Genomic DNA, 24,665 nt, shown 5'->3' on the forward strand with positions numbered 1-24,665 from the left:
TTTGTGTTCTTTAAAAAAGAGACTGCTCTTTAGAGACTGCTCTTTAAAGACTGGTCTTTAGAAGGCCAGATCCTGAAGATGAAACTCAAATACTTTGGCCACCTCATGAGAAGGAAGGACTCCCTGGAGAAGAGCCTAATGCTGGGAGTGATTGAGGGCAAAAGAAGAAGGGGACGAAAGAGTATTAGGTGGCTGGATAGAATCACTGAAGCAGTCGGTGTGAGCTTAAATGGACTCCGGGGAATGGTAGAGGACAGGAAGGCCTGGAGGATCATTGTCCATGGGGTCACAATGGGTCGGACATGCCTTTACAACAAACACCAACAACAAAAGAAGAGTTGGTTTTTAAACCCTTGTTTTGACTATCAGAAGGAGTCTCAAGGCAGCTTCCAATTGCCTTGCCTTCCTCTCCCCATCACAGACATCCTGTGAGGTAGGTGGGGCTGAGGGAGCTCCAAGAGAAAATACTGGGTGAGAACAGCTCTCACAGGACAAGGTCAGCCAGCTGGCTGTATGTGGAAGAGCAGGGAATAGAACCCAGACTGCCAGTTTATAAGCTGCCACTCTTAACCAATATACTAAGCTTTTCTCAAGTTGCTTTGTTGTTTGGAGCTGAAGTGTCTATGTCTGACTGAACCAATAGGCTTAACATTACTAAGCAAAAGCCCGGGGGGGGGGGGGGGCTGGTACTGGAACCATAAAAACCCAACTGATGACTGTTAGGACCTTCAAAGGTTGAATGTCTGTTTTAATGTTAAAATTATATAACTTTTATTGTGCAATTAAAAAAAACTGTAGGTGTATTCTCTTAGTGCACACCATTGAAATTTGTTGGCAGCCTTTGGAAGAGAGCTAATGACTGACAGACATCTTCATTCGTTAAGTAACTCTGGTACTTTACAGCTCTTACTTGGGAGCTTTTATTGGCTGCTGTACATATTTCATATGTGTAATGAACAGGTGTGCGTTAAAACCAGACCTTTGAAGAATGCCTTTTAAGGGCCAAAACACGTTGGTCTATTGGTTAACATAGTACATACTACAGTGTTTTGCAATAGCCTATGGGCTATGTATATGTTTTTAATTTTTTTTAATTGTGCAGAATAAAAGTTATATAATTTTAACATTAATACAGACATTCAACCTTGGAAGGTTATAACTGTCATCTGTTGGATTTTTATGGTTCTAGTTACTATTACTAAGGCCTGGTTTAAAGACAGGGCTGGCGAGGCAGAAGACCCATGAGTCTCTGAACTCAGACAGTGTCTTTTTAAAACTGGGCTAAGCTATTTTGTCTGCCAGGGAGCTGCTTAGCACGGATAGCGGCCCAGTTTAAATGAGATGTTGTATAATTTCAAATTCCCATAAATTGCCACAGCAGCACAGTATTTTAACCTGGCCTTATCATCTTGTTTCTGGGTTTGGTATGGCAGTGGTCCGCAAGCTTCCGCTTGCTGTGGACCGCTGCGGAGTAGTGGGCGGAGAGGGTGGCCCAGGGGCCCGCGCACGCGCGGCAACCCCAGCGCAAACGCGCATGTGCGGACTGCCGCGCACGCGCGTTTGCGCCACCGCCATGCCGGCGGCTGCGGCTTCCCCTCCCAGCCCCTCCAGGCCGCGAGCAAATCGGCTGCTAAAGCTTCTTTTCCTCGGCCTCGGCAAGCTTCTCTTCCCTCCCCTCCCGAAGTGAGAAGCTTGCTGGGCTGCGAGCTAATCGGCCGCTTTGGCAGCTGATTTGCTCGCGGCCTGGCAAGCTTCTCGCTTCAGGGGGGGGAGGGAAGAAGGAGCCGCGGCCCGGCACCGAGGCCTTTGCGGCCCGGCGCCGGGCCACGGCCTGCGGGTTGAGGACCACTGTGGTATGGAATATATATGCATGCCCTGAACAAAATGAGGAAATCAGAGAGCTACGCTTGGCAAGATAGATATTTTAAAATTATTTCCTTAATTGAAATATTTATACCCCACCTTTTCTCATGGCTGTAAGTGACTTACAAATCTTAATTTAAAAACAGCATAATATAAAAGCAATAGACTAACCTCTACCAATAACTCCTTTTTGGGGGTGCTGAGAGCTCTGGAGAAGGATTCATAGGGATTTTATAATTTCCTCTAGTCTAATTACTCACTGTTAATTACTTGGCATGTTAGGCCATAAAATCACAAAGAGTCCTCCTGCCGAGGTGCCAGGAAATGATAAAGGGAAGAGTTGTTTGTCTTGGTTGTAACAGAGGTGTTTTATTATGGAACGTGTTAATTGAAGGATGGAGAAAAAGAGTGATAGTAGGCTTTGCAGAGGGGAGGGCATGACTCAATTTTGTCTGTCTGTTTATCTATCTAATGGTTAAAAATATGTGGTGGTAAAGAAGGCAAATGCAGTCTTAGGCTGTACCAATAGAGGCATCGCATCAAAACTGCCAGATGTCATAGTCCCACTGTATACCGCATTGGTCAGACCCCAAATGGAGTACAGTGTGTAGTTCTGGAGGCCTCACTTCAAGAAGGACGTGGACAAAATTGAGAGGGTTCAGAGGAGGGCAATGAGAATGATCTGGGGCCTGAGGACGAAGCCCTATGGCTGAGGGACTTGGGAATGTTCAGCCTGGAGAAGAGGAAGTTGAGAGGGGACAAGATTGCTCTCTTTAAGTATCTGAAAGGAGGGCAGGCAACAGTTCCTGTTGGCAGCAGAGGATAGGACCAACAGTAATGGCTTTAAACCACGTGTAGAATGGCACCGGCTAGATATCAGGAAAAAAATGTCACCGTCAAAGTAGTTCAGCAGTGGGATAGTTTGCTGAAGGAGATGGTAAGTTCCCCTTCACCACTGGTCTTCAACTAGCGGCTGGACAGCTACTTATCCTGGATGCTTTGAGTTGATCCTGCATCGAGCTGTGGGTTAGACTAGATGGCCTGTATGGGCCCGTCCAATTCTATGATTCTAAGGAGTATAGCAGGTGTTCATCAAGAAGATCACATTGGTTGTTGATAGGTGTGCTTGTGTATTTGCATGTGTAAAATGCCAACTCACGGTGCCCCCAACAAGGGGCTTTCAAGGGAAGTGAGAGGCAGAGCTGGTGTGCCATCACCTTCCTCTGCAGAGCCTTCCTTGGAGGTCTCCCATCCCCATGCCAGCCCTGATTAGCTTCTGCGTTCTCATGAGACTGGGCTGTACTGAAGCCTTCTTCTACCTCCCCTTGAGGGAGGGAAGGGTGTGAAAGTATGTTTTCCCAGACTTATTATTAAGATTATTAAGATTATTCTTTTATTTAAGAACGGGGTTATAGAATGGTTTACTTTCACTCTTTTTTGCGGGAATGACAGTATCTGAATAACATTCTCTGGTTATACCTGTTGGAACAGACAATGTCTGGTGTCCAAAGATGAAGAGAAGAAGACCGTGAAGGGGCAGTGAGAGGGCTGTTAGATAGGTCAGAGAGTTCAAGACCTTTCTCTCCTATTAAGTGTGCTTTCTTGTCCTTAAACTGCTACTCTTAGAGCAATATCCTGCTTCTTCTCGGAAGCTTCGGTCTCTCTTCTTCTTAGGTAGCCATGTAGAGCAGACGCCTGTCCCTATCTCTCCTCTACACTATCACAGTACGCTGTTCCATAAATAAATCCTTTTATCTCCTTTATCCTAAAATACTGCATGGGCATACCTTTGACTTATTTAACCTGCTCACAATACTTCCCCCTCCCCTCACTGAAAAGAAGAGGGAACCGCCCTCCTGTGTGCCCTCCTCCCCTACATCTGATCCTCTTCTTGATGCTTCCTGTGTGGAAGCTGCATAGCAACCCCCTTTCCCAACAACCCCAACCCTGGGAGTCACAGAATGTGACAAAAGGAAATGCTTAGCCATCTGGGGCAGGCAAAGATAGAAATGTCTCTCAGACCGCACACTTGCATGCCCCTCCCTGCCTGGTGTGGGGGGGAAGGGACTGGGGAACGGGTTGAGAAACATGCTGTCTTCCCTTTCCTCTCAGCCCACAACCTGCTGTTCAGTTCAGCTTCGGTTTTGACATAACTGTGCAGCCCTTTCCGCTATTCGTGTTTCTGAGCCGTCATTTTCTCCCCCCGAGACTTGCCGGACCCCCTCAGCCCCTCCAGGCCGCAGAGATGCAAGCCATCAAATGTGTGGTGGTGGGAGATGGGTATGTACCATTCCTTGGAGGGGGGTCAGGGGGAAGAGGGAGCTCTTGCTGGCAAGCAGTTCTTCTGGACTCCCATGTCCCATCCATTGTGTGCTCCGAGAGAAGGGACTGTGGCTTGTGGCGAGGGCAGGAAAGGGTGCTTGAGTAGGGAGCATGAAATGGAGCCATTTTCAACAAGAGAAATTCTCGCCTGGATAGTTTGCTATTTCCGAGTGGCATCTTCTGGCATAGCTATCAGTGGTGGAGTCAGGGATGGAGTGCAGGAAGAGGGTGGAACCGCCACCTGCTGAATGATCGATAGTGTCTTTCTTTAAGTCTTCTTGGGGCAGGTCGCTGTTTTTGAGATGAGGAAACTTGCCCTGGTCCGGAGCATTTAACAAAACAGAGGCAGTCCGTGGGGTTGATGGGTGGCAGTCTTAGGACTGCGCAGGTTTTTTCAAATTAATTTCTCTTGTGCTTGTGATCTCATGTCTGGGTCAGGCTTGCTCTGCGCTGATTATCTTGGGGAAAGAAATATGTGTGACGGTTTGCAGGCAGTACTTTGTGTGAGAAGGTAGCAAAATATTTACCTCCAAAGACATCTAGGATCTCTGGGGTGTAACTATCTTCAGTAAATGAGGGCTCGGCAGCTAGAGGCTAAAGATGGTCATCAGCAATGGCACTGAGCCCCACTGTTCAGAAGAGAAAAGGGGGCAGGGAGTAATTTGGGGGCTTGTCAAGAGAGTGTCATGCAGGGGGAAGGAAGATAAGGATTTTGGCTCACCGTTTACATATCAGCCATCTTAGTGCAGTGGTTGAACGTCAGTCTCGGGTCTGAGACATCCAGGCTTGCATCCCCAGTCTTGCTATGGAAGGTCTCTGGGTGACCTTGGGCTACTCACACATGCTTCCAGCCTAACCTACCTCACAGAGTTGTTGTGAAGATAAAAGGGCAGAGAGGCAAACTATGTAAGTCACTTTGGTTACCATAGAGGAGAAAGTGGGATATAAACAAATAAATTTCTTTTTCCAAAAGTGACCACCCAGCTGCTTCCACAGACAGGTGCCACCATAGTTTGTTGACCACAACAGACACAAGAAAATGGGAGCTGTCTTTTATTGGAATCCTATGAGTGGTGGTTAAGAGCAGAAAAACTTCTGTAATTCAAAGCTCTCTTGCACAGAAGAGAAACCTGCCCCCTCCTTCCTGTTGAAGAGTGCTGGGTGACTCAAAATAGCATTTATTTTCCATAAATGGAAGCTGGCATTAGGAAAGCATGCAATGGACTGTTGAGTACTGTTGAGTCGAAGGGGGCTCACTTCCTAGTGTATACCCACAGCATGGCAGACTTAGTTCCACAACAGCTTCTATGCATGTACCTGTTAAGAGCATCACTGCAGTAGCTAGAAGAAGGAGAGGAGCAAGAAGATCGATTTTGAGCTCAGCATCCAGGGCTTTAGTTGACTGTGCAGCGATGTCAAAGGGTCAGCTGGTGTCTGAAGCACCAATGAACTGGCCCTGCCTGCCAATTCTGAACTCTGAACACTGCTGGTCCCTTCCTCTTGAAAAAGGCCAGTTAAGAAGTCTGTGATCATACATATGTGGATATGTACACAATTCAAATAAGAGGAAGCATCGGCAAGTGTTATTTAATGCAGGTGGAAATGGGGTTGGGGCAGGAAGTGGAAGAAAACCAATGTCTGCCCAAACCAATTTCTGTCATCTGCTAGAAAAGTCCAAAATATATCTGATTGGCAGTCCCTCGTTATACCTTCCCACTCTAAAACATGCCGATCTACCTGGCTAGACTCAAGTCTAGTAGCACTTACAAGCCCAACAAGATTTTCAGGGTATGGACTTTACAACTGATGTCGTTGGATGCTTACTTCAAGGTGTTTAGACAAGAAGAACTGAAACTGGACTACCACTCATCACAAACAACATCTTGAACTCTTTGAAGGAGTTTACTGTGCAGAAATCGTTAGATGAAGCTTTCTATCACCTCTTAAGATTGGCACATCAAACTGTCTTCCACTGAAAGGATGCCATTCATCATCCGAAATGTATCTATCTGATATATTTAAATCCCACCCTTCTTCCAAGGCACCCAGGGAGCATACTTGGGCCTTTCCTTCTTGACAGTGTCTTCACAACAACCTCATGACAGAGTGCCTGACCTCAGATCACTGAGTAGCGATTGGATCTGGATCTCCCAGCTCCCATGTGGCGCTCAGGGCACCCTTTCACACTGGCTGTCTAAAGGACTCTTACCCTTGTCATCCCCATTCCACTCATTCCTGCCAGTTGCCCTGTGCTGCTCTGGTCATGTTTGTTTCATTCCTCCTGACAGAAGTGGAGGGGCTAGTTGCCTCTTGATCTAGCCTACAGGGTCTCCTAGCCTATCCTGCCTACTGCGGCTTCACTGTGCTCCTTGGCTACCTGCAAGCAGAACTTGATCACCCATTAAATACTTGCAAGTAGCTGCCCACCTTCCATTATCAACTCATCCAAAGTAAAGGGGACTTGAAACCTCATAGTCCACTTCTGGCCTGGATAGCCCAAGTTGGCCCACTGTCATCAGATCTTGGAAGCTAACAAGGGTCAGCTCTGGTTAGTATTTGGATGAGAGACCTCCAAGGAAAACTAGGGTTGTGACATGGAGGCAACTACCTCTGAACACCTGTTGTCCTGAAACCCCTGCAGAATCATGTGCTATGTGGCTGGGTGGCACTTTCTACCACCACATGAAGTCTTTCCCAGCATGCATCTTGGATTATAGCACTTACAGAAGGCGTTCCCAGGGGATGGGGTTTACTTTTTGTTATAGCTTCTTGATATCTGCAGTTATCACACTGCCATCCATCACAGATAATCATGTCTTATGACTCAGGGATACAGACCCAATGTAATTTGATTGGCAGTTTTCTATTTCTAGCTGAATGTGACCTTTTGTGTCATGACCAATGCCAAGCAAAAAAGCTACCAACTAGACCCAGGAGGACAATGTCTTCCCCTCTATGTTTCCTGGCGGGTCAGGAACTTATCCAGGTCGGGAGGGGATAAGATGCAGAGGTCAACTTATCCTCTCCACTGTAATAGCTGTCTGTTAAAACTCATGACACGACTTCATCCTCATATTCGAAGCTTATCATGTCCGCTGTGTGCCATAAGAGAGGCAACTTGAGAAACTACCCAGAGAACAGGGAAGAAATTGTGAAACTTTGAATTCCTGTTTGGAAATGTTGAAATTAGTGTCAGCCAAAATCGCAAAATTGACCATTGTGCAGCTTTGCTGTTGAGTGACGTTTCAGCCAACTTAACTGAGAGAGAGATGTGTTCTAGACATTTCTTGCCATATTGGTTTGAGCATCCCTTTTGTACATGACTGCAGCAATTCAGGAGCAGGAGATTTCTCTGTTCCGCAGGGCCTGCAAGACAGAGCTCTTCCACCAGGTCTTTGGCTGAGGCCAGAGCAAGGAAGATCAGTGGCACTCCATCTATATCTATTTCCTTCTTAACTGGAACAGAAGGTGCCCCAGTCCCCTGAGGTGCTGGGTGGGAGGTTTGGAGTAGGGTGGGAGGTGGGGGTTTTAGCTTGCTACTGGGGTACCATGGTTTTAAAATAATATTTAATATTGATTTATTTTTATGTTGGATTTTATTGTTGTAATCCACCGCGAGAAAGTTTCCGATAGCAGCAGGTAATAAATTCATATTAAAAATAAAATATTTTAAAATAGCAAATTTAGATTGGGCAAATACTGGAGATGCTCTTAAAAGACAGCCCAGAAGCTACGGTTGGTACAGAAACCAGTGGAAGTAAGATTCTGTGATATACAAGCAGAACATGCCAGTCTTAGATAAGTTACGTTGGCCCCTTATCTATTTTGAGGCCCAGTTAAAGAACAAATATGCTTTAGAGTCTTTTGGGGGCCAAAAGCCATGCATTTTCACTGATGGTACCCAAGCCAACCTCTCGGAGAAGTCTGCCTTTCCTGCTAATTGGTCAAGTTTTGTAGCACAGTGGAATTTTTTTCTCACTTCAAACTAGGGATGGCAGCCTCCAAGCGACGTTCCCACCCTGTACCCCACTGCACCCACTTCAACCTTTCCCTCCCGTGACCTTCCCTCCAGTCTTTCATGCCTGTCCCCAAGATACGCTACATCATTCCCATTCATTTCCCCTATTGCCCACTTTCATCATCAGCTCTCCCCATCACCCTCCCTTCTTCTTTCTCCCCTCCTCCCTGACTTTCCCTCCCTTCTTCTTTCTCCCATCCTCCCTTCTCCTGAATGTCTTCTTCTCTAGCATCGTGGTGGAGAAAGAGTGAGAGAGGTGGGTGGAGGGGAAAAAAAATATAAAGAATATGACAAAGGAGGCAGCTTCTGCTGCTGAAGCTAAGGGGGAGGCCCAGCATGCACCGCCCTCTTCTTCCTTGCTTCTGGGCTGGATAACAGACTTGGACAGGCCTTATGTTGACTTGCAGGAGGGCATTTTGGGCTGGAATAAGGCACCACACGCCAATGTTGGGATAAACAAGGGCACAGCTTTTATTGCTGCTCCACGGCATCCTGGAGAAGAGGCTGGGGCACATGGCATCTTTATAAGCTCCTCGGTCCTGCCCCTCCTTTGTACACCGTGCACGCTGCAAGCATGCAGCATACCAGGGCCGCTGGGGCAGTCGTGTCCACCTCCAGCTGGCCCTCCGCAGCATCAGCCAGCAGGTGCAGTGAGACTTTGCCGCACATTATTGACAACTCCTGCTTGGGAAGATGGAGTCTACGGCATTGTATCCCATTGAGGTCCATGTTCTCCCCAGGCTTCATTCCCAAATCTCCAGGAGTTTCCCAGTCTGGATCTGGCAGCCCTATACTGCCTCCCTCCAAGTCAGCACTGGTGGCGGTGGGGAGCCTGATAGGCCAACTTCAAGCAAGAGTGGTTTAAGGGTTTGTGGGGCCTGTAGCACCAGAGCCAACTGAAGAATTTGAGAGGCCCTAGTAGAGTACAATTTCAGCAGGAGCAGCCAAATTGGGGGCAGAGGGGAGCCCCACAGTGGAAAGGGGGAGAAGGAGAGAATAGAGAGGTGGAAGGCATTGGGGTGGGGCCCCTGGAAGGCATGGGGTGGAAGGCATTGTGTGGGGCCCCTGGAAGTGCGGAGTCCATACTATATGCTGCATGACCAACCTTCCTACTTGGCTTTTAAATACACATTTTGCCAGCATTACTGTTGCTCAATGGCTTTTCAGGATCTGGATTATTTACGACCCTATTGTTGGCATGTATTTCAAGTAGTCTGAACATCAGTATGTTACTTTGAGCATTGTCTTAGGGTAAGATTACTGGAAAAAAATATAGTGAGTGGAAATATGAATGATGACTTTTCTTGCTCTTCTGCTAGCTTTGGGGACGTAGAGCCTTCAGTCTTTCCTTATTTCTTGCTGTACCTAATCTGTGTCATCTCCCCCCACCTTCCCTTTTCAGAGCTGTGGGTAAAACCTGTCTCCTGATCAGCTACACCACCAATGCCTTCCCAGGAGAATACATCCCCACGGTGTGAGTATGATGCGAGGAACAGTAAAGGGTTTGTAGAGTGACAAGTGGGGTACCTGTTGAATGAACGGATTTCCAACCATGATTTACCTTTGGTAGATAAAGATCTTGTCAAGTCTTGGAAACTAAGCAGGGTCAGCCCTGGTCAATTATTTGCAAGGACGTCCAAGGTCATGATGCAGAGGCAGGCAAACCTCTGAATATCGCCTTAAAAACCCTACGGGGTTGCCGTATGTTGGCTATGGCTTAGAGCAGGGGTGGTCAAACTGCGGCCCTCCAGAAGCCCATGGACTACAATTCCCATGAGCCCCAAAGCAAATGCTGGCAGAGGCTCATGGGAATTGTAGTCCATGGACATCTGGAAGGCCGCAGTTTGCCCACCTCTAGCTTAGAGTCTTGTTCCCCTTATACGAATGCCAAGGTGAAAGGCATAGCTGAGCAAGAGATTTCCACCCATACTGCATGCATTGCAATGGTACAATCAATTGTATAACTGTGACTAGAAATTATTTACCATAAATTAGAAGTAAACCTGTCTCTAATGCCCTGGCTCACTACAGGCAGGAGAGGGATAAAAGAATACGAGCCACACACTCACCGTTGCCCTACCATGCACTGCAGCTCAGTAGTCTCCCACCTCGCTCTTTCTGAATAAATGTGAGACAATGAGCAAGTCTATCAATCTCCAAGGGAAAAGCAGTGAGAGGTGGTCAGTGACCCAGGAAGGAGCTTAGCTGCTCAGCTGGTACAGGGCCGCAGTGGAGCCGATGGCTCAGTAGAATCTCCTCTCCCACCACTGCCAGCTGAGTTTGAGCTGAGAGCCTCCTGCAAAGATGGCAGAGTTTATGAGAGTTGGCTTGGTGTGTTTTTGGCCCCAATTATCCCATTGGGCACCTTTATGGTAAGTTAAAGGGCCAGTCCACCCTGGAGGGAAGCCTCTGACTTTTTCTTCCTCCCTCCCTGCAGATCCATCATCAGCCCATATAATCCCAATTCTGGCAGACTGCTTGGGGTATCAGTGTCACTGCTATAGAGGAATTATACATAGTGATGTTAATATTAATAGACCCCTACAAATTTGGAGATTATGCAACCAGATTGGATTGAACTCTATACCCAAGACATTATAAGAGACTAAGTTATTCCCAGCAATGATAAAAACATGATTAGAGAAGATTGAATTATTACAATATTGAGATTTCACTGAGAAAGATATCGAAAATGGACTATACCTGGGAATCCGTTTTGAAATTGTTTTGAACATTGTGATATTGTTTTAAACATTAAATTACTTCTCCATCACCAGATTGAAACTTTTTTCTTCTACACGTTCATACGATGAGCCTGAAATGGCATTTCCAACACCCCCAGGCAACAACTGTTTGGATATGCCCCTTAAGGCATGGCTATATGTCATTTAAAGGGCCCGGTGCTTATCCTTTCTTCTACCATACATGAAGAGAGCGGTGCTTCCCTCCACATACCTCATATCCAGACGTAAGGAACTGACACTTACTTGTATTTCAGATTTGATAATTATTCTGCCAACGTGATGGTGGACAGCAAACCTGTCAACCTTGGGCTGTGGGATACAGCTGGCCAGGAGGATTATGACCGCTTAAGGCCCCTCTCCTATCCCCAGACGGTGGGTCCCATTGGGAAATTTCTCTCGTGCCTGTTTGTATGTAGTTTTCATGTGGTCTGTCTGCATGTTTAGTCTAACTTTCGTGGGGTGGAAGAGCCGTTCACTTCATTTATTCAGCTCCAGTGTCCCTTGAGGTCCCCACTTCATAAATTAAATCTCTTCACTTCCTGGGGAGTGACCCTCGAGAAGTACTGGCCTCCCAACTGAAAACTGAGAGAAGATCTGCTCTCTAAAGATCTGGACCTAAACCTGAATTAGAATATTTTATGGTGTTTATAAATGATTTTATAATGTTATTGACTGTTGGTTGATGTTGTTACCCGCCCTGAACATTTAGGAAGGGCCGTCTAGACAAATATTCATTTATGTCAGGCTTTGATGGTCCTTGACTGTGGGGGCTGGAAAGTATCTGGGCTTCAGTTTTATGTCATAGCAGACGACAGAGAAGAAACTCCACAAGGAGAGGGGAGAGATGCGGATCCCAAGGTGGTTTCCTCATCCCTTTGAACCGTGATAGCTGGCAATGATTTCTGTGCCAAAGGCAAAGGGCACTTGCCATGATGGTAAAACATAGCACATTAAATAATTGTCCATTGGCTGCCTTGTTAATGGTACCTCAGACACTGCCTCCTAAGGCCATTTGTTTCACCATGCCTAATGGTAGGGCCAGCCCTTCCTCTGAAGAACAGTGCTATCTGACTGTATGGTCCCAGGGAAGATGTTGATCAGAACGCCTTGGGCTTTTCAGAACTTTCTTATTCTGCAGAAACAATTCTTGCCCATGAACAGCATGCATCTTGGCTCATGTTTCTGACCTTTCCCCCTCCATAGAAGCAAAGGATGTCAGAGTGTATCTCTACCTTTAACTATGGAGCAGAGGAGACCATTTCTGTGGGTGGACCTTTTCCCCCTGCATGACAAGCTGCACTAGTTAAAAGTTTTGACTGCTAATGGCATAGTGCAAAGGCAAGCAGGAACCAGGGGACAGGGGAAAAAAGGGAAGTTGACAGTTCTGCAGACCAAGATCTAACGTTTGGGAGTTTCATGTGTACTTAGAAATACCAAATAATTACCGTAAGTGAGGAAACAGGGACATCTTGCATTAATAAAGCAAAGTATCGTTTCTTGCAGTGAGTTCAAGATTATCAGAATCTGCAGTTAGGAAAGGAGAAGTAGAAAGTAACAAGTCTGTACGTGTACTTAAAAAACAGTAACAGAGAACCCCATCCCAAGTATAAATATACATGTTGTGATATCTCAGGTTGCAAACTTTAAGTACATGGATCAAAGGCTGAAGTTGCTCCCACCTGGTCCTGCCTAACAGCAAACGTGGAATTCTGTTCATGCCTGAAAGGGTAGACCAGAAAAAGGAGGATAAAGGCAGCTTTGCAATGAGAGACTTTACCTCGTTCTTGAATGGGGCATTTATAGCGGCCTGCACTACTCACCAAGGCGGCCACAGCCTTCCAGCCATGAGTCTGCCAGGTGCTGACAAAGTCCAATTCAGGCAGCAAAGCTACGAAGTGCCCTGAGACTCTGCTGGGCTATGATACATGGTTGACGGGAAGCATTCAACTTGAGAGGTCACCACAGCTAACGGTAATTGACATGCTATCTGATTTGCAGTTTGGCCAACCCCAGAAAGAGCTGAGAAAGGGGAACAGATAAACTGATGCCAACCCCACAGATCATAGAACCTTATCGGAGATCTAGGCCTGCTAGTCTGACTCAATGCAGGAAATCTAGACTATGGCATTCTGACAATCTCTGCTTCTTCAGAAAAAAAGATCGTGGCTGAAACTCTCCCTCCTATAATTTAAGCCAGGGTTACCCAACTTTTTTGAGCCCAAGGGCACAGTTGGGATTTTAATACAGTGTACTGCTATGGAAGGTGGAGCCAGCCACACAAAATGGCCACCACAACTTCCCATCTGTCACACGGTGAAGATCTTTCTGCTGTGTTGGCAGTTGCCACCAAAGCAACATTTTAGGGATCTGCACAGCCAACCAAATCTCCAAGGGCCAATCAGAAGCCCATGAGGACTATACTAGGGACTTAAACCAGTTAGATCCAGACTTGTCCTGTGGAGCAGCAGGGAACAAGTCCCTATTCTCTTCTATGCAACAGCCCAGCAGATATCTGGGAAAAGTGATTATGTCCATCCTCAGTCTTCTTTACCTTCAGTGGGAGCAGAACCATGATATGAGTCAAGGTGGCTTGTTCAGCATCAGAAGAGACCTGTGTGGAACAGCTAGTTGGGACAACTTGACTGTGTCTTCCAGAGCCATTCCCTTCTGCCCTATTGGCTCTGTCCTTGAACTTTTGCAAACCCCTTCTGAAATTTGAGCACACTATTCTGTTTTGTTGTATTGCTCAATCTATTTGGCGTTTCTGCACAGTCCCTTGTGTTTAAGTGCAGTCCCTTGTGTTTAAGGTCCAGCATCTGCCATTGCTAAATGACATGAAATAGAAAAAGGTGAGCCATTTTAAACTGCATTACTTTCAGTAAAGTGGATTATTTCCTTTCCTGTTGAAGTTCATGGGAGTGAAAAGTATTTCACCGGATCATGGCCTAAATTTGCAACCCATGGGGTGTGTCAGTGTGCACTTTGCACTTAGTTTAAGGACTTTGGTTGATTTATGGGATTTGCTTCAGTCTTTATGGTTAAGAAAGGGTTTGTGTTTCTATCCCATTATTACTGGTATTAATAATATTGACTTCACATGCAGGGTTCTTGTTAAGAGGACCTCTGAGCCACAAAGTGTGCAAAGTGCTTTAAGATTTGGGAAAAGCTTTGCCTGAACACTACCAACTAGAGAGTCATAAATTTCTGTTCGCAATTATGGAGCAGCGCCACTCTTCAATGTGACTTCTAAACATTTTTTTTAATCTTATTCTTACAGGATGTCTTCCTCATCTGCTTCTCTCTGGTCAGCCCTGCATCTTATGAAAACGTTCGTGCCAAGGTGAGATCATAAGAATAGTCCTGCTGGATCAGGCCAGTGGTCCATCTAGTTCAGCATCCTGTCTCACACAGTGGCCAACCAGTTCATATGGGCAGCCAACAACGGAGCATAGAAAAAGAAGAAGAGTTAGTTCTTTTATGACGCTTGCCTCTACCAGAAGACCAAGGCCTTTCCCCGATGTTGTCTCATGGCACTGGGATTCAGAGGCTTAGTACCTCTGGACGTAGAGGTTCCCCTCAGTCACCGTGGCTAGTAGCCATTGATAGAGCCAGTTTGGTGTAGTGGTTAGGAGTGCGGACTTCTAATCTGGCATGCTGGGTTCGATTCTGCACTCCCCCACATGCAGCCAGCTGGGTGACTTTGGGCTCGCCACAGCACTGATAAAACTGTTCTGACCGAGCAGTGATATCATTTTTTCCCAATGTGCATCATCTTACACTTACCAACACTGAACTAAATTTTCTACATTGTGACCCATTCACCCAGTTTGTGGAGGTCCTCTTGGAGTTCTTCATGATCAGCCTTGATTTTCACCATCTTGAACAAGTTGCCATTATCTGCAAACCTGCCCCTCCCACTACTCACCCCTAGTTCCAGATAATTTATGAATAAATTAAATACTGGCCCCAATCCTTTTTTCCCCCCATGTGAATGGTGTATCACACCCAGGAGGCCTTGCTTAGGGTGCCATCCTGTGGCTTAGAGTTGGCTGCATGTGGAGGAGAAGCAGGGAATGAAATCCGGCTTGCCAGATTAGAAGTTGGTGCTCCTAACCACTACACCAAGCTGGCAAGAAGAAAACAATGTAAATACGTCCCACTTCCATTTAGTAATAGAATTATCTGCTTCAAAAGATGAGTTCAAAGAAGAAGAAAAGTTAAAGGAGGATCAAAGACTCTAATAGATAAAAATTGATCCTTCATATCCTGGAGCAGCAGGTCTCCGATTTCCCAATACTAGGCATGAAATGGAATCTCCACCAAGCCTTGATCGTGAACATTTGGTTTCTCATTGTTGGTCTGACCATAAGGTAGTTCTTGTCCTCTTGAAAGTATTAGGTAGTCCGCATTAATATTTTCCATTTTCTTTTCCTGTTTTTCTGTAAGTTATTTGTCTCACTTTCCCAAAATCTCCAACTTTTCTCTAGTGGTTTCCTGAAGTACGACATCACTGTCCTAGCACTCCCATGATCCTTGTGGGCACTAAACTGGATCTTCGGGATGACAAGGACACCATAGAGAAGCTTAAGGAGAAGAAGCTGGCACCTATTACTTACCCCCAAGGCCTTGCACTGGCCAAAGAGATAGGTATGCGATTATGTGGGGAGGGAGGCAAACAGGCCAAAATCCACCTCTTTCAATTACTTCTGTGGACAGCCATCTCACTGGAACAGAGCAAATGCTGCCAGCATCCTTCCTAGTGCTTCAGCCTAGCAGATGCGAGAAGTTGATCTTGTTTGGGACTTGCTGTCTTGGGGATGTTACAGACATATCATGCAACACAGTGCCCTCTCCATTTCCCAAGCGGTCTGCACTTCAGCTTCTAGACTTAGTATGGGGTCATTTATTCTGGTGCCGGAGGCAGAACCTTGAGCATGCACATATGAGGTCAGAAGAACCACATCACCACATAGGGAGATAATGCACATCAACTATGTGTATGTGTGTGTGTGTGTGTGTGTGTGTGTTTAGAACTGTTGAGAAAGCTGCTGTGGCAAACAGACCTTAGAGTTCCATTTACTTTGCTAAGTCATGAACCCATCTGCTCCTTATTGACTTTATCTTCCTTAACTCTCAAAATGAGAGCTCCAGTGGCCAGTTGCCTTCCTCTTTCCCTTCAATTCCCGGGCCCTCTGCATCCATAATTAAGAGGAAGAACAGGGCCTGCAACATCTATCAGTTGAAACCTTTAGCTGCAACCACAGTTTCCTTTTCCTGCCATGTGATCTGAGGCTAGCTAGCAATGAGTGCAGCTTTGCTCTCCAACTCTGTTGTTAAGGACCATTTCTTCTGTTTGTGCACTAGGGTTGACAGGTCTAGGTTGAGAAATAGCTGGAGATTTTGGTTGGCAGAGTATTTAACAAAGCAATGCTGTGCCTGATTAAAGTATAGATAAAGGTTTGTTTAGGAATTAACATACTTGATAGGAAAGACAGAGGTCTTTTATGCACAGATGTTTTCCTGTGCTGTCGCTGTGCGTGTCCCTTGTGTTTTCTTCTTCCTTCTGCATTTCCCATTGCTTTCCTGAGAAGATTCGGCAGGTTTATTTTTTCATTCTGTACTCAGGGCCTTTCTGCACCCGTTAAATGTAGTGTAATGCTTACCTTAGGCAGTCAATATATTCTGGCCACATGATGTCACCAACATCCAGCGGCCAGGCAGTAAATGGCTGGCTACATCCTCCATTTTAAAGCTCTAGTTGGGGAATCACATAAAGTCGATTCCCCAACCTAAAAAGCATGAGCTAGAGGAGTGCAACCAGCAGGCCACCAGCCAAAGAAATGTGTGGTGGCGAAGAAGCAATATCTCCACCTCCAATGTCCCACCTGTCATGGCCCCGTCTCCAGAGGGTTAGGGCAGCACACCACCCTTGCACCCACCTCTCTCTCCCTTCTCCCAGGAACAGGATTGTTTTTTTTTTTAACTAACTGCCTGGAGTAATGAATAGGTGTACAAGTGTGCAGGAAAGCCAAAATATTTTCCCCCAAAGTTGTCACACAAAGCATGCCTTTCTAAATCCCCCCCAATAAAACCAGGAATGAGATTAATTTTTTTAAAGATTCAAGACTTGTGATTCCATAAGGAGTGGCGTTATAAAAAGCACTATGTGATTAGGTGCATAGGCATTTAAATTAAATTAACTATTTAATTTTTAGAAATTGGCAGGCAGCACAGGCTGCCTGGCTTGATTGACAGGCGGAAGAGAGTTGCATATAAACTGTGTTGCTCTCTTCCACCATTTCCAGCAGCCCTTGTGGAGTGTAAGAAGAGCTAGGCCATTCAGCTGGCATAACGCCATTTTTTTCATTGTGCAGAAATGCCCCAAGTTTGCTTTCCAGTCACTGTTTCCTTGGGTTTTCTGCATTAAACACAAGAAGGTAATTCAAAGGCATGTAGATTCCCTTGGATTTCCCTCCCACACCTTTTTCATCCCATGGAGACCACTCCTCCAATGCCCACACTGGGGCAATTCCTCCCAATCTGCAGTAGTCTTACGAAAAAACTGTACATATTTTGAAAATGTACGTGTATAAAAACAAGTCATAAAAGCTACAGCAAAAATACACACAAAAAACTGATCAAGACTCAGTATATAAACATTGTAAAACAACATTAAGCATCTTAAAATGATATTGTTAAAACAGGCTAGGGACAGGCTTGAAAAACAGCTTTAAAAGTCAGAAGTTGAAGCAAAAAGTAATGTTTCGGCCTGGCACCTACAGTTGCCAGCTCTGGGTTGGGAAACACCTGGAGGCTTTGGGGGGTGGAGCCAAGAGTGGATGGGAATTCAGGCAGGGAGGGACCTCAATGAAGTACAATGCTATGGAGTCCACCCTCCAAAGCAGCCATTTGCTCCAGGGGAATTTGTCTCTTTCGATTGGAGATGAGCTATAATTCCAGGGGATCCCCAGCTCCCACCTGGAGACTTGTATCCCTAAAGGGGAAGGCAACCCAGAGGTGAGGGACAACTATGAAAAATGCCCTACCTCTAGCTGCAGTTTCTAGGACAGCTCCCAGGCAGAGAGAAGAGCCTTAAACCAGTTGTTAGAGTCGTTTATTTACGTAAAAACAATCTCAAATGTTCTGCTCATATTTTAAAGTAATAAAAAACTAGCATATAATCAGGGATGTTATCCAGTTGATTGAAAATGTTAAAAATAACTGACCTAAGTCAGACTTTGAGATTGCTGTCTGAGTTTAACAACAGGGCCTGTGAGTCACTCAAGGACTTCTAAGTTATTGGGAGTTTGCTGCTCATGGACTGCCCAATGTCTGTAGGACTAATTCTTAGAACTGACCTGTACCAGGGGAGAAACTGTTGTAGCAGGGTGGTAAAGGAATTTTGTACAGTCTTCCTGTTCCTCCAAACAATGAGAGTTTTGTACTTGCAGATGCAGTGAAATACCTTGAATGTTCGGCGCTGACGCAGCGTGGCCTGAAAACAGTGTTTGATGAGGCAATACGGGCTGTTCTTTGTCCACAGCCCACAAAGACAAAGAAAAGGGGATGCAGGATCCTCTAAGGTAAATAGTCTGCACTTGAAATTGATTGATTCCAAGCAGATTTCTCCCTTCAGAACCTCAAAACTGGTAAAGTTGTCCTCCTTCAGTCGCACAGTGCTTGCAGCTATTTCTTAATGGAGAGCCAGTGTGGTAGAGTGGTTAAGAATGGTGAACTATAATCTGTAGAGCCGGATTTGATCCCCTGCACCTCCAAATGCAGCCAGCTGAGTGACCCTGGGCTAGTCTTAGTTCTCTTAGAGCTTTCTCAGCCCTCACAGGGTATCTGTTGTGCGGAGAGGACAGGAAAGGTAGAATCATAGAATCATAGAGTTGGACAACCCTATCGCTCATCTACTGTAACCTGCCACCCCCTTGAGCATTCGTAGAACCAGTCTCTCCGTCAGATGGCCATCTAGCCTCTGTTTAAAAATCTCCAAAGATGGAGAACCCACCACCTCCCGAGGAAGCCTGTTCCAGTGAGAAACCTCTCTGTTAGGAACTTCTTCCAGATGTTTAGACAGAATTTCTTTTGAATTAATTTCATCCCATAGTTTCTGGTCCGTCCCTCAGGAGCAAGAGAGAACAACTCTCAGACCTTAAGTTCAGTCCTCAGCAGAATTGCTAACTGAACCACAAACACAATAGGGTCATCATAGCTGCATTTGCTCCTGGACTTTTTTACCACTGTATTAGTTTTGCAACTCCATTATGCAAGCGTTTCCATCATTGGCTGCCCTAAAATAGCCCAGGAATACCTGATATAGTTTCATGATCCAGTTCAAGGGGCATGAGATTTCAGGCCTTAAAATCCTTCACACATAATTAAAATGTTGACCAGTTAACAAGATTCCTTTATGCCCCATTGGCGACGCAAAATGGTTTTCACTATGCTGCTGCACTATGCTGTCACAACAACCCTGTGAAGTAGGCTAGTCTCAAAGTATGTGACTGGCCCCAATGGACCACCAGGGCAAAATGAGTCTAACACTGACCATTCTATCCCACTGGCTCACTAAAGAGACATGTGGTGGCCTCACCATGTACCCAGATTGAAATTCTACCTAGATATCTGCCATTGTTACATTTTCAGTGCTCCATTTAATTTATTCATATGAATCAGGCTTCAGTTAAATGCCTATGAGTGATTCTGGGAATTGAATTCCATTCTAATAATTGGAATGTGTAATTTTTTAATTTTCATTTTCAGAAGCTTCATTTGTTTTCATTATATTCATTATTATTCTCATTGGTTTTTGCTTATTTTTTTCATTTCTATTGGTTTAAATGGGACATATTTCCAGTCACAACCTTCCCCTCCCCAATTTGGTCGATGAGCAGACTCCTTATCCGAAAGAACCTCCTTTTATTATTTCAGATAGACAGGAAGAAGGGTCACCATTCCATAGACAATTAAAAACAAAACACATTTCCAGATGCAAACTGTTTTCTATCCAATGTGGATAGAATCCTTAGGATTTGCTGTTCATCAGCTAAAGAATCCTTCCTGTCAAATTTCAGACAGGAGTAATAGATCTCATGTAATTAAAGGAAAAGCATGGCAGTTCAAGGCAAAACATTTGGAAACTCATGACATGTGGTGGTATTTCCATTCTCTTTTGATAGGACTGAATGCACCAAGTGGCTTTTTTCTAGTTATTTTTTTTAATAGCCTAGAAATAAATACACATTCCTATTCATTGTTGAAACATGCAAGATCTATGGTGTGCATGCTTCAACAGCTTATGAAGAATGTCCTGCAAGGGGCAAGGGAAGAGATGTGTAGTTAGCATATTTAGATCAGGAACTTCTGGTATTTCTCAAGTAATCTTCTCCTATGTACTAATTGGTTTAATTAGAGATTTCTTCTTTGAGCACACTTCCTCCATGTTTGCCTTCAGTTGAAGAACAGTTAATCAGTCAGATAGCTAGAACTGTCTCTCCTCCCTCCCTCTTTACAAAATTGTTTCAATTCTCAATAAAGCTATTGATTCTTTAATCCCTTGGTACTGTGCCCCTTTGCATATTTAAACTCTGCCCACATAATAACGTGTCATCAAAACATAGCAGATTATATGACAGTTAGGACAGTCACCTGGGTAGACTGAGGTGTAGGCTTGAATCAGGACATCTGATGTCTGTGCTTTACGTCTTCAGAATGCTGGTAGGGGCTCATGTTGTTGAATACATTACCATATTTTAAAATCCCTTATGTAAAAAACTAGCATCCCAAAGAGAAGTTCAGGCCAGAATCTTCTTGACAGCTAGCTTTCTGTGTGAAGAGAATTTTTTAGCAAGGAATAGCAGCTCCCATCTGCAATCTGGAGTGATACAGCCCAGACTCAGTTTTATTACTTCAGTGGGGACTAGGAATAGAGTGAAATTTAAGCACTTGCTAAGAAGCTTCTAGCTGGTTTGGAGATTTCATCTCACACTATATTTTTCAATTGTACACTGACACATACTACAAAACACCACAATACTCCAGTTTTTACTTCTTTGGAGGAAATTTGATATCAAAACGTTTGCTGGACCTTTCCATCCAGCGCAAGGGTGGTGTGATGGTAGTAGTGATTGTACCTTGTTGTAAACATTTCTCAGCAGACTGGCTCTCTTTGTTTTCTACGCAGATTTCAAACTCTGACCTCTTTCCTCGTGGATGGGACCTTCTCTGGGCTTTGCTGATGAGAAAAACACAGAAGGTTTGGGCAGGGGCTTGATTCTGCTCCTGTACCTTTCAACACCAGGGTAGACCAAGATGCTGAAAGATGCATAAATGGATCTCCTGTATGGTTATTTTATCCGTATATAACAGCTACAGGGTGGGAGAAGGATTTGGATTGGGGAAGGGGAAACTTTTCTCTCCATGTTGATTTTTTTTTCTGGTCTCAAATGTTCCCCTGAAATCTGTATTTATCAATTGGGGAAAACAAGAAGGACCCTGAAGCTGCTATTTATCAATAAAAACCCTTTGGGAGATCCATTCAGCGATTTCCCCGTGTCTCGGTTTGTTGACTTCTCAGCACTTTGTTCTGTGAAATCCCTCTGCTCTCACTCCAAATATATAACTATATAACATTTAAGATTCAATAAAGCCATTCTGTTTCTGCCACTCACGTCTTGTGCTGCTTGTGTGGAACTTTGACACAGAGAGGGATTTTCCAGGGCTGGATTGCTCAGGGCCATGAGCAGTAATATGCCAGGAAACCAGAGCTGATGTTTTGAGTCTTCTTGTGCAGGATGAGAATTTAGGCCCAAAGCGGACCCTGAACCTCGGCCATTGGGTAGGCTGAGCTTGAATGCAACTATTGAGCCCAGGTAAGGAAGCCACAAAGCTCACAAGAACAGGCCAGAACAGGTGCTGTAGCAAGGCTAGGTCAAGCTCATTCCTGTGGTCTAAGCTTTAAAAGGAAACGACTCCCTACCGTTTGTGCTTTGAACCTCCCCACTGCCAAGAATTCTCATGGGTCGGTTGCCAACCTCCAGATGAGGCCTGGAGAGCACCCAGAATGGCATCTGATCTCCAGATGACAGAGATTAGTTCCCCTGAAGACAATGGCTGCTTTGGAGGGTGGCCTCTGTGGTATCTCAATCATTGTGGTATCTCTGTGGTATCTCAATCATTGTCCTCCTCTCCTCAAACTCCAGCCTTAACTCCTAAATTTCCAGGAATTTCCCAGCCCATAGATGGCAACCCTGTAGGAGGCTGCAGAATCTAACACGGTGAATGCAGATTCAAGGGGGTAGCCGTGCTGGTCTGAAGCAGCACAACAAAAATAGGGTGCAGTGGCACCTTTAAGACCAACAAAGATTTATTCAAGGCGTGAGCTCTCAAGTGCAGGCACTCTTGCTCAGAAGAGCACATGCACATTTTTACAGTGAATGTAGACATTGATAAAAGTGAGCAGGGCCAAGAGGTGCATGAAATCTCATTTTTTTTCTGGGATCTGTTAACCTTGTCCTAATTTGACTGGCTCTCAGTTTTAAAGCCACAAGGATTACTGAGATTCTGGCCTCTCTGATGCCGTTATATCCGGCTCCTTCAGCACCCATGCGTTCTGAAGGAAGGGGAAGGACAAACAGCCCGAAACATGAGCCAATGGCTTGGCTGATGTGCAACAGTAGTGGGTGGAACTTGCTATTTACAGTCCCCTTGTGCACAGCTGATACGACTCTGTTCTACAAACCCCCTTCTTGTGGGTTCTTATTGAGCACCAGCTGTCGTGTTTCCTTGCTCTCAGTGCATTTTGCTGACAACAACTAGAGGTCCCTGTGAGAAAGGAACATTCAGGAAACATCTACATTATCTACTTAAACTTTTTCAAAACCTCCTGTGGCTCTTCTCCCTGCCCCCCCCTCAAAAAAAAAACCCTAGGAAGTTTTTTAGGAACCCTAGTAACCGTAGATATATGGCATCAATGAAAATTCACCATTCGTCACTCCTCCATTGGAGGTGAGTAACAATTCCTTGTGGACCTGTGTGTTGCCTGACCCACCACTGCCCTGGGACACATAACAATAATGTTCATATGAGAGAGAGAGAGAGAGAGAGAGAGAGAGAGAGAGAGAGAGAGAGAGAGAGAGAGATGGTACATTGTAAAGCTGCCATCCTCCAGATAGGACCTAGATATCTCCCAGAATTACAGCTGCTCTCCAGATAACAGAGATCAATTCCTCTGAAGACAATGACTGCTTCGGAGGGTGAACTCTATGGAATGATACCCTGCTGAGGTCCCCTCCATCCCAGAACACTGCCCTTTTCTGCCTCCATCTCCAAATCTTCAGGAATTTGCCAGCCTGGAGATGGTAAGCCTGCCTGCAAAGCTGCTTCCCACAAGTGCTGAAGGGCATAAATGGGCAGGTGACACACAAGCTCAGGTCAATGGCTGGGCTACTGACAGTGTGGTTAGCGTGGCCTGCATGGCTGACGGGCGGTTAGAAACTGGAACACTTGGAAGAAGAACGTCTGCTGGTTGCTGCTGCTGGTTGCCAGTCTCCTCGAGGATACACATGAGGAATTGTGCACGTCGGCAATCATATTCCAGGCTCACACACACACACCGTGAGACTAATTCACATATGAGGAACAGGAGATAGGAATGGAACTCTGCAAAGAGCAAGGAGGGAGAGAGAGAATGAGTCACCAGTCAAGACTAATAGCCTACGGGTTGCTAAAATAAACCTGATGAGAGCTGTCCCTGTGGCGCAACAGAATTGGCGGCTTCGGATACCGGCATTACTGACTCATTACAAGGGCTCCCACGGCAGTGGATGCTGCTACGGAGCGAGAGAGCGGAGTGGTGTTACATGAGGTTTGGCTGGGTGTCTTGATTGGCATCTGCATCCCCTTTGGGGGCACTGTTTCTTGGGGGGGGGCATTTGTTTTATTGTATCCACATAACCACGGGGCAATTTCATGGGCCAGCAGAGATATTGGGAGGGGGGGTAGCAGTGACGAGGAAAAGGAGAGGCCACCAAGGGAAGCAACGGCCTGGCCAAGACGCCAACATCACTAGCCGAGCGTCCGTGCCGTGTCCCCTGTGGGGGGAAACGATGCTGTCAATAAAACAGTGTCCTTTTCGCTCTGAGTCCAAGAAACAACAGCACATTATCAGCTAACAGCTGCTGAACTATTTGCATGGGGGGCTGGGCTCTTTTCTATTTGTTAGATCAAATTATTTGAACCGTTTAAGGCAGCGCTCATGGAACGGTGCAGCATTAGTATGCCATTCGTCACCCAACGCCGGTGGTTCATCTGTTCCTAATGAGATGCAAGTGGTAGGAGGTCATTAAAGCCATCTTTATGGCTAGTGAAATGCCAGACTCCTGGATAGGGCATTCTGGAGGGATCAAATGCTGAGGCGTTTCTTGATTCAAATCTGAATTCAGGCCTTAATGCACTCCCGGACTCCCCTCTCTCAGCTTCACTTTCCCATCTGTCAGATGGAAATCAGCAATCTGCTTCACAGGATTAGCACGCGACAGATAAGATAAGGAGTCACTATGAACGAAGCCAGGGAGAGGGTGGGTTCGATGGATGAGTCAGGCCGGTCCAACCACCACCAGTCAGATAAACAGCTTGAATACGACTGAATACAGCTACAGTTTGACAGCCACTCCCTGGTCTTGGACATTGGAGTCAAAATGCCTAGCGCCTTG

General features: G+C 45.6%; 1 protein-coding gene across 1 annotated transcript; it reads left to right on the top strand.

Annotated features, from left to right (window-relative positions):
• Positions 1–3,918: 3,918 nt before the first annotated feature.
• RAC2 (Rac family small GTPase 2) lies at positions 3,919–21,618 on the top strand. The gene is made up of 7 exons (XM_077339598.1): positions 3,919–4,143; positions 9,606–9,677; positions 11,202–11,319; positions 14,225–14,287; positions 15,435–15,594; positions 18,399–18,530; positions 21,137–21,618. Exons 1-6 carry the CDS (start codon positions 4,109–4,111, stop codon positions 18,527–18,529), a joined length of 579 nt encoding a protein of 192 aa, XP_077195713.1. The 5' UTR covers positions 3,919–4,108; the 3' UTR covers position 18,530; positions 21,137–21,618.
• The last annotated feature ends 3,047 nt before the right edge of the window (positions 21,619–24,665 follow it).

This window comes from Paroedura picta, chromosome 5 (assembly GCF_049243985.1).
Source record: "Paroedura picta isolate Pp20150507F chromosome 5, Ppicta_v3.0, whole genome shotgun sequence".
NCBI lineage: Eukaryota > Metazoa > Chordata > Lepidosauria > Squamata > Gekkonidae > Paroedura > Paroedura picta.

Excerpts from the sequence above, each read along its gene's own strand:
- RAC2 (XM_077339598.1), top strand. The coding sequence starts at position 4,109 with ATGCAAGCCATCAAATGTGTGGTGGTGGGAGATGG. Across the intron at positions 4,144-9,605 it reads TGTGTGGTGGTGGGAGATGG|AGCTGTGGGTAAAACCTGTC; the intron begins GTATGTACCATT and ends TTCCCTTTTCAG. Across the intron at positions 9,678-11,201 it reads GGAGAATACATCCCCACGGT|ATTTGATAATTATTCTGCCA; the intron begins GTGAGTATGATG and ends CTTGTATTTCAG.